Raw genomic sequence first — 9,571 nt, 5'->3', positions numbered from 1 at the left:
AGTTGTCCTCAGGGACCGCCCCACACTAGCGATTGGCCAGCGGGGCCAGACACACGCGGTGATTGGAAGGACCTGGGGCCTGGCGGAAGCGGGGCGGGGCCGGAAGGTGACCGGCATCATGGCGGCTACGCCGCTGCTGCGGGATCGTTTGAACTTTCTGCACCGGGTGAGTGCGGGCGCCCAACCCTGCTGCGCGCCGCCTCCCCCGTCTCGCCCTGGGCCATAGCCGTCCGCCTCCCGAGCCCCTCTCGGCCCGGCCGGGGTCACCGCGCTCCGGTCCTCCCGGACTCTGCGTCCCCCTCCGACTCCCTTTGATCCTCCCAGCTTCTCCTCCTTCGCTCCCTGCGAAGGCTGGAGGACCCCACCCCGTGTACGCGGCGGTGGCGGGTTTGGACATCGCTGCGTCAGGTCCACCGGGGACAGCCAGGTCTCTGAACATAACCAGAGCAGGAACAGAGCTGGGGGCGCTGATTTCTGTTTTCTCCCCCAGCTTAAAGCAGCTTCGCAGAAAAAGAACCGTAGCGAACCGTGTTCACCATGAACACAGCCGGGCACCAATCTGGGAAGCCAGGGAAACAGTCGCGGCCCTGGGGACGCCCGGAGAGGAGAATGAGGGGAGAGTGGGGCTCCCTGAAATAGTAAGGGGCTGGGCCTGAGAGTGCCACCAGGCCGGCTGTGTCTGCCAGCTGCCATGCACCCACGTCAGGGTCCTCCCGCCCCTCAGGAGCTGCCTACCCAATGGTTACGTGTTGAAGAATGGTCTCTGGAGTTGTAGGAGATCCGTGTTGACCATTGTGAGCCCTTTCCAGTAAAATGCTCCAGGAGAGGGAGGGGAGCCTGTGGCCAGGTGGTGTTGGCCAGAGTGCACAACAGTTCTCCTGGAGCTCGGAGCTCTCTCAGGGGGCGTTTTAGGGGGCGAGCCTTGCCCACACTGCTAGCAGCCCCGCCAGTTCTCAGCAGGAGGGTTCCTTCCGGACCTGCTGAGGGTTCTAGGGTTCCCAGACTCCAGCTCCCCCTTGGGTCTTGGTGGACAGGTGGTGTCCCTGGTGCGTGCACACAGCCTTGTGTGACAATCAGGCACACGTTGTGACACTACACAGCTGCCATTCAAACTGCAGGCTGTGGCCCGCCTTGTTCTGAGTGTCCCCAAGGCCTTGTGTCCTGTCTCCCGCCGAGGCTCACTCAGAAATGAGGGTTCTGGTTTTCATTCTCAGGGTAACGAGCTAGCGGGTAACGTGAGTACGGTTGCATTGTGCTCACAAACACACACACAGATGCACAGTTGTCCTCCAGTGGCTTACGGCTGTGGGGTCTGTTCCCACAAGTTGGGCTGTAGGGGGGGGGTCAGGCTCAGGGACTATGTCATGTTGCCGGCTGGTGCTCCAGAAAGGTGGGCCCTTCCCGGCCCCCTGGGTGGGAAAAGGGCTCACGCCCTGCTTTGTTGTTTTGGCCAGCTGACAGGCAGGTGTGGCACAGGACCCTTGACGTCTCGTCCGTCTGTTAGCACAGAGGCCGTGGGCCGCGTTACATCCTGACTAAAGCAGGGTGGCTCGTCACCATGACCTTCCAGTAGGAAGGCTGCTGCCAGCTCCCTGTAGCGTGCAGGGCCATTGCTATCCTCTCCAGTGTCCCTGACCAGGCGGCGTGGAAACAGGAGCCCCAAGAGCTAGGACTCCAACAGTCCCTCAGGGACAGCTGGCCCCTTTGGTGGCTGTGGCTCACCCCTGGGCACAGTGGCCACTCATGGGCAGGGCTCTCACTGCCTTTCAGCTCCCAGTCCTCCTGAAGGGGACGTCGGATGATGATGTGCCGTGCCCGGGCTACCTGTTCGAGGAGATTGCCAGTATCCTTCCTGCACCCCCTGGGCCTTGATTCTGGGGGTCCATAGCTCTTTGCCAGAGTACCCAGGTGTGGGTGGGTCTGAAGGCCACATGACTGATGACATGGGGCCCAGGACGCCCTGGGAGCTGACGCTCCTGAAACCATGGCCTAGGTTGGGAGGGTGACCTGAGGGGGTCGGTGATGGGAAGGCCAGGGCCAGCCACTCCTTCCCTAACCTGAGCACCTCCCAGAAATCTCCCACGAGTCCCCAGGCAGCAGCCAGTGCCTGCTGGAGTACCTCCTGAGCCGTCTGCACAGTGGCTCTGGCCGCGTGAAGCTCAAGGTGAGGCTGGGAGCCAGCCCCCCCACCCCGGCGTCTGGTCAGGGCCTGAGTTCATGTCCGTGGGTGGTGAGGTGGGAGTGGGGGGAGGCAGCCGGGGGTGCCCCCTGGGCCTGGCGCTGCCCCACGAGCCTGTCCCCGCAGGTGCTGAAGATCATGCTCCATCTGTGCAGTCACGGCTCTTCCTCCTTCCTGCTCATCCTGAAGCGCAACCCTGCCTTCATCCAGGAGGCTGCAGGTGCAGCCCTGAAGGGGGTGGTCCTGGGGGGGGGGAGCCGGAGCAGGTCTCAGCCAGAGTCCCCTAGTCCAGCGCAGCCCCCACCTCCTGGACCACCCTCACCCGTGCTCTGCTCTGGGCCCCCTGGCACCAGCATCTGCCTCTCCCTGCCCGTGGGGCCCTCTCCTCCAGCATCCCCAAGCTGTGTCCCTGCTCTGAGTCCTTCAGGGCCTTCCACAGTCTGCCATGCTCGCTGTGCTGCTGCCAACAACTGTGTCTGTCTGGGCCCTGCTGGACCTGTGTGGCGACCTTCCTGCCTGTCCACCCCAGGGCCCGGCCCACACACAGTAGCCGCTCCTGGAGCGCACAGCCTTCCCCTGCCCGGGGCTGTCTCCTGCCCAGGGCAGCACCCCGGGGCCTGAGATAGAAGGAGCACAATAAGCCTTTGCTCTCAACCCCCCTTGCTTCTTGGAGACCCACAGCCGGCTGTGGGTCTCTGCTGGCACCCAAATCTCTCAAGCTGTCCCCTGTGGTCCATGTGTGGTGAATGTAGCTGCCAGGGTGACGGTGCCCAGAGGGGTTTGTGTGGGTCTGTCGCTGTCATTGGGGGTGGGAGGGACACGCAGAGTGGATGGCCATACTCATGCACAGGACGGGCTGAGAGCCTGCTGCCTGGTGGCTGGTCCCCTGCAGCTTGAGTCTTGGGCCCTGTGGGGAAGGTGGGAGCTACGCTGGGATAGCAGGGAGGTGCTCACCATCCACTTGCTGGCTCAGCTTCTGGTGGCAGCCTCGGTGGGGCACAGGGGCCGCCGTCTGCAGATGGAGAGCTGCCTGGGTGAAGCTGGCACCCGCGGGCGGGGAGTGAGGAGTGTTGGTGAGGAGGAGACGGGGTGCCCTCTCACACTCAGTCTGCAGGGGTACGGCCGAGCGAGGCCTCTGCAGCAGCAGGGGCTCCTGCAGTGCCCTGCACAGCAGCTGGCCAGTCCAGCTGAGGCGGGGCCCTGGGGGGCCTTCCAGCCTGAGACAAGGACTGTGGGGTTATTCGGCTTTAGCCTCAAGTCCCTGGGAACCACTGGAGGGTTTTGAGTTGGACAAGACCCTGTTCCTGTCATCTCTGGACGGAGCAGGTTGAAAGAGCAGTTAGGTAGCAGATGGTAGTGGGGTGGGGTGTCCCCATGGTGACATTCTGGAGGTCTGGCTGCTGCAGGCGTGGGCGGTGGGCCAAGGGGCTGCAGCGTGGGTGGGGAGTGCTGGAGGAGGGGTTCTGGGGCTCTCTGGGCTTTGTCCAAGGAGCAGAGGTGCTCTGGGACATGGGGCCTCCCAGGGCTTGGGGGTACGGCGGGGACTTGGACTGGGAAGGGACGTTGTACCAGGGATTTAGGCACCGGGACTGCGAAGTGACCCTGCCCTCCCTGCCCTGCCCTACAGTGTTCACGGGGCCGCCGGATCCGCTCCACGGGAACAGCTTATACCAGAAAGTGCGGGTGGCCGCCCAGGTGAGCCCGGGACTCTAGCTGTGCTCTTGCTGTGGGACCAGAGCCCGTGTGTGGCCCCCAGGGGTGGGGCGCAGCCGGGCCTGTGGCTGCACTGAGCACTCCCCCTCGGGTCTAGGACTTGGGGAGCACCTTGTTCTCGGACACCCCGGCCCCTCCTCCTCCCTCCCAGCCTCCCAGGGCCCTGCCTCCTGCAGGTAAGCAGCCTGGTCCAGCCCTGCATAGGGTTTTGTGGGTCAGGGAGCCGTGGCTCGCTCCTCCCAGGCAGCAGAGTGACCCCATCCCCCCATAGGCATGGGCGCCCAGTCCAGGCCCCTGAGCGCCCTCCAGGGCTTTGGCTACAGCAAGGACCAGGGCCATGCCGGTGAGTGCGTGTGGGCCCCGGGCGGGGTGGGGGCTGGCGTGGCGAGCGGTGACACGCAGACTCAGCCGCCCATCCGCTGGGAGCACGTGCGAGGCCCGGGCCGAGTCCGGCTGTGGCGCTGACCATGTGGCCACAGCTCTGGGCTCCAGCCTGGCTGTGGGACCCCTGACTGACGGAGTGGGTCTGCCTCGAGGGTGGCGCTGTCCCCCCGCAGCACGCTCCCGGGGGAGAGCCCTGGCCCTGGTTGGCCGCGAGGTGTCCTCAAGTGGCCACAGAGGGTGAGTCATCAGGAGGCCCCATGGTCTAAGGCGGACAAGGCTTGGCTGTGAGCCCCATCGGGCCTGCAAGTACACTGAAGGGGAGCTCGTGGGAAGCTTCCAGAAGGGCCCTGGTTCCCGCCACGAGGCCTCTGCTCTGTTACTACAGCTGGTACCCTGAGCCCTGAGCAAGGAGCAGCCGTGGCCCTCACACCTTGGGGGGACGTAGGGGGACAGAACTGGGGCTGGGCCATCTCCCTGTCCCTCTGGCACAGGCTCTGCGGGAGAAGCCTTCCTCTCCACCATCCAGAGGGCTGCAGAGGTGGTGGCCAATGCCGTACGCCCCGGGCCCGAGAGCCCCGGCACCCAGGGGCTTCTGCCACGGGGTGATGCCTACCAGCCTGCTGTGCCACCTTCAGCCAGCCACGGCCAGCCCAATCCTGGGAACGCGCTCCTGGGGGCCCGAGGTATCAGGGAGGCTCTTCCCTTGGGGTCTGGCTTTCCTCTTCCCGGGGCTCCTTCCTGTCCCTGGCTGAGGCCGGTGGAGTGCGTGACCAGGCCCTTCCACTAGGAAGGGCCCAGGCTCTAGCTCCAGGCAGGGGAGGGGGAAGTGGGCAGCCAGCCCTGCAGATCCAGTCCTCTGTGCCACGCATGGCCCTGTGGCCTCGGTGGCGGCTTTGTGCAGACCGGCGCTGCCCCTTCGCCCAACATTGTGTCCGGACTCTCTGCCAGCTGCTCCGTGTGGACGGCCCTGGGGTGGGGAGGGAGGAGCTCCCGCAGGTCCCTGCTCCCCAGAGACAGGGCTGGCAGCTCCACCCTGACCCCGGCATGAGGCTGCGCCAGCTCTGTCCTGACTGCTTGTCCTGTTTCTGGAGCTGGAGCCCAGGTGGCCCCCTTGTCCGCATCTTGGGACCCAGTCATCCACCTCGGTTCTTCCTGGGTCCCCCAGTCCAGGGGTCCCAGGAGGCCAGTGTGAGGCCAGTCTGAGGCCCCTGGGTCTCACCTGCAGTCACTGTGCCTTCCAGCTGTGAGACACCGGCCTGGACAGGCTGGTGGGGGCTGGGATGAGAAGGGCGGCTGCCCTGGCTCTCAGAGCTCTTCCCAGGAGAGTGGCCGGAGCAAGGCCTCGGACTCGGGCAGTCAGTCAGGCAGCGACAGCCCCTCAGGAGCCAGCCGGGCACCCAGTGACCTGGCTGAGAGGTGAGCAAACACCTCTCCAGGACCCCCCCGAGCAGAGGTACAGTCTGGAAGGGCCTTCCATCTGCCCTGATCTGCTGTGCCCTGACAGGGTCGAGGCCATGACCCTGAGTGACTGCCAGCAGGAGCTGAGGCTGGTCCAGATGGTGACACAGGGGCCACGCGCCTTCTTGAGCCAAGAGGAGGCACAGCGCTTCCTCAAAGAGTGAGCCCCGGCCGGCACCCCGCCCCCACCTGCCCTCCGCCCCCTCCCCCCACCCCCGACCATGGAGGGAATGGCCCTAGCTGCCCACCCTGCCCAGGTGCCCTCTTCCCACAGGTGTGGGCTGCTCAACTGCGAGGCTGTGCTGGAGCTGCTGACCCGCTGCCTGGCCGGAACCAGTGAGCTCGTGCAGATGGTGAGGGCAGCCGGAGCGTGGGCGGCCATGGTGGCCTTCTGCCCAGGGCCGCCCTGGGAGATGGGTGGGAGGGAGGGAGCCCAGGGTTCCAGTGGGGTCCCCAGGGGACACTGGGGGCTCCGGCCTTCTGGGGTGGAACCTGCTGACCCTGTCCCCATTGGCCCACAGAGAGCCCTGGGCGCCATCACCTCGCTGGGGCGCACAGACCTGCTCCCTCAGGAGCACATCCTGCTCCTCGCCCGGCCGCACCTGCAGAAGCTCAGTGCAGGCTGCCCCGGGCCTGTGACCAACAAGGCCGCCAAGGTGGGCAGCAGCTGGGGCCCAGAGGAGTGGGTGCAGGGACACCCCATCCCTCCGGTCTTTTCCAGACAAGCCCCTCTCACCTCTGCCCTTACTTAATGCCCTGGGCGGCTGTGCCCTTGGGGCTCTCCGGAATCGCCGGACTCTTCCTGTCCTGGGCCTGCCCCTGCCCGAGCTCTCCCACCCTACTGCCCAGCAGCTGTGCCCTGCAGGCCACTTCCTCTCCCACAGGGTTCAGCTCACACGCAGCTTCCTACAGGAAGTCCTCCTTGACTGCTTGGATGGGTTTTTCTGCTCTTTCCCACCTTGTGTCACACACGGTTCCCGGGGCTGTGCATGACTCCCAGACCCACAGCTCCTTGAGGCAGAAGCTGTTCCGTCCGCCCGGCCCTTCCTGCTCATGCCTGGGTTGTGGGGAGGCCGCCTGGACCCTCTCCCCGCAGCCAGGCCCTACACCTCCATTGCCCGTTGGCGTCCCTCAGCTTCTGCCCCTTTCTTGTGTGGTCACTGAAAGTTGGGACCCATAGTCGCCAGTCCCTAAGTTACTTTTCGTTCAGGCAGCAGTGAGGCTGCGCGCAGGAGTGGGCCTCACGGGTGTTCCTGAAGGATGAGGGTGGAGGCTCATCTGTTCCCTCTGAGGCCACCTCTTCTGGTCATGCTGCAGGGTGGACGGCGGGGAGACTGCTCACGTGTCAGCAGGTGGGAGGGCAGCGTGCTGGCAGGTGCCAGCACCCACGGTGTGGCCTGTTGTGGCCCTCCGGTTGGAGGGCTGGCAGCCAGGAGGCTGCCCGGGAGCGAACCGGGGTCAAGCCCTGCCCCTCACTGGCCCTGTCCTGGGCTGCAGCCTTGAGGAGGAGCAGGACGCTGGGGAGGGGGTGCCCTCCATGCCTCACCAGGCCCCCTCTTCTCCCACCGTCCAGATCCTGAGGCATTTTGAAGCCTCCTGCCGACAGCACTGCCCTGCGCAGAGGCCCCTGTTTGAGCCCGGCCCCGAAACCCCCTGTGTAGGCCCGTCGGACCTGCTGACTGATGCTGTGCCTTTCGCAGGTGGCCAGGCGTTTCTCCAGCCTCTGACTTCAACCCTGTTGTCCCCCAAGGCCCCCCCAGCCCCTCCTCCCCTGGATGAGTCCCCCCTCCCAGCCCTGGGGGACACCATGGAGGTTGAGACCAGACTGGCAGGTTCTGAAGACCAGGAGGCCAGATCTGAGCAGGGCCCAGCACACATGAACACCCCACATGGAGGACCAGAGCTCGGCCCAGGCCCCAGCAGCTGCCTTTGGAGCCCAGTGGCCAGTGACAGCCACAACTCCTTGTTTGCTGGCATGGAGCTGGTAGCCTGTCCCCACCTGGTGGAGGCAGGGACCGCTGAGGAGGAGCCCCCCCACCCCCCTTGGGCGCTGTCGCAGAGGGTGGCAGCCCCAGAGTGTCCCGGCTCAGAGGTGTCAGCGTTTGCGTTCTTAAACTCGTGACCTCATGGGCCTGGGCCGCACGTGGGGTGTCCTTGTCCTGTGATTCCCAGGACCCCGTGATTCTACTGTGTCCCTCTGTGCTCAGCCCTGGGAGTCTGCAGTCGGCCTTTCCCTCAACTCCAACGCCTGGGTGCAGGGAGCCGCCCAGCCTGGGGAGCTCAGCGTGGACGCGCCGCCCTGGAACGCAAGCAGGAGCCCACAGGCTGGCCAGAGCCATGACTGCCCCTTGGGGGCGTGGCGGCAGGGGGACAGCTCACAGGGAGGGCAGGACACACCGAGCTTGGCCGGTTTTAGGCAAGATCAGGAGCTCAGCTCCTGTTCAGACTGGTGGCCAGCGTACCCTGGGCTGCTGGTCGGACGACCTGGGCGCACAGCCCGTCTGCAAACACTGTCAGGTCCCTCAGAGGGACACAGGGAACCCCGTGGCCTCCCTGGAGGACAGGACAGGAGGGGAGGCGTGGTGATCGAGCTTGGAGACCAACGCGCCCTGAGCTGCCTGGAACTCGCAGAGCACAGACTGGCCCTGAGCTCCCCCCTGGGGGGATGTGTTGGAGGCCAGGGGCTGGCCCATCCGCACAGGAGCTCAGGTTGGCACTTGCAGTGCTGCCGCCTGTCTGGGTGGGGACCAAGATGGGAAGGCCCTAGGGCTACCTCAGTCCGCATCCCCCAGAGACTGGCTGTTCGGCCTTGGATCTCTGTGGCCGTGGGCAGGCAGGCAGCAAGCCCTCGAGGTCCCTGGAGGAAGCCCCAGCCTGCCTTGCCCTGGGGAACATGGAAACCCAGAGTTTTGTGGGGATTTTGGGCCACTGCCTAAATCTTTGGTTTTGAGCTCAGGAACCCCCTCTGCAGAGTGGGCCTCAGGTCTGGATGGGTGGGGTGGGGCCAGCCCAGGGCCAGCTCCTGGGGTGACCCGTGGCAGCTCCCTCCGTAGGGACCCACTGCGTGCAGCAGGCTGTGCCGGGGGCTTGGCAGCCAAGCTCCTCCCTCTTCCTGAATAAATCCTGCCGTCTCCCAAAGCTACACTTGGTGTGTGCTTTCCCACGTGTGTGTGTGTTAATGTCACAGTGTTAGGGGCACACTCATAGGACTTCTTTTCTCAAATTAGGGACAGGCACTATTTCTCCTTCAAATGTTTCAAAGCCCTCCCCAGTAGAACTCTGGTTCTATGGTTTTCTTAGTTGCAGTATTTTTAACAAATTCAGTTTCTTGAGTAGATACAGACTATTTGGATTATTCATTTCTTCTTGAGTTTCAGTAACTTGTATCTTTTAAGAAATCAGTCCGTATGGTAAAAGTTGTCAAATTGTCCTTTTAATTTCTGTAGGATGTGTAGTTTCTGCTATGGACAATTTTTCCTCTTTTTCTTGGCTAGTCTGATGAGAAGTTTATTAACATCATGGATCTTTTCAAAGAACTAAGTTCTGGTTTTATTTTTCTACAGCTTTTATGTTTTCTGCACCACTGATTTCTGCTCTTACCTTCCATGTGGCGGGAGCTTTTTCTTTTCCTAGTTCTTTAGGGTAGGAGCTTAGGTGATGATTTGAGGTGTTTATTCTTTTCCAACATAAGCATTTTAACGTGCTAGGTTTTCCTCTGTGCTGCTGTGGCTGCCGCCCATGAGCTCGTTCATTTTTATTCAGTTCAGAATACTTCGTGATTTTCCCAGTGACTTCCTTTTTGTCCAGGGTTTTCCCTGTTGTTAACTAATTGGTATA

At 63.5% G+C, this 9,571-nt stretch overlaps 1 protein-coding gene across 1 annotated transcript; it reads left to right on the top strand.

Moving 5' to 3' along the window:
- The first annotated feature begins 87 nt into the window (after positions 1-87).
- TEPSIN (TEPSIN adaptor related protein complex 4 accessory protein) lies at positions 88-8,876 on the top strand. Its single transcript, XM_053911777.1, has 13 exons — positions 88-166; positions 1,771-1,843; positions 2,073-2,164; positions 2,306-2,399; positions 3,807-3,874; positions 3,990-4,068; positions 4,164-4,235; positions 4,768-4,959; positions 5,518-5,692; positions 5,781-5,894; positions 6,009-6,087; positions 6,256-6,390; positions 7,308-8,876. The coding sequence occupies exons 1-13, from the start codon at positions 119-121 to the stop codon at positions 7,854-7,856; spliced, it is 1,770 nt and encodes a 589-aa protein (XP_053767752.1). The 5' UTR covers positions 88-118; the 3' UTR covers positions 7,857-8,876.
- The last annotated feature ends 695 nt before the right edge of the window (positions 8,877-9,571 follow it).

Source organism: Desmodus rotundus, chromosome 9 (assembly GCF_022682495.2).
Source record: "Desmodus rotundus isolate HL8 chromosome 9, HLdesRot8A.1, whole genome shotgun sequence".
Taxonomy (NCBI): Eukaryota; Metazoa; Chordata; class Mammalia; order Chiroptera; family Phyllostomidae; genus Desmodus; species Desmodus rotundus.
The sequence above is the reverse complement of the archived record's forward strand: the minus strand, read 5'-3'. Positions and strand labels throughout refer to the sequence as shown.

Bases quoted from the DNA above. Each gene is read 5' to 3' on its own strand.
- TEPSIN (XM_053911777.1), top strand. From the start codon at position 119: ATGGCGGCTACGCCGCTGCTGCGGGATCGTTTGAACTTTCTGCACCGG. The intron at 1,844-2,072 runs GTATCCTTCCTG...AGCACCTCCCAG, and splicing joins CCTGTTCGAGGAGATTGCCA to AAATCTCCCACGAGTCCCCA. The intron at 3,875-3,989 runs GTGAGCCCGGGA...CCTCGGGTCTAG, and splicing joins AAGTGCGGGTGGCCGCCCAG to GACTTGGGGAGCACCTTGTT.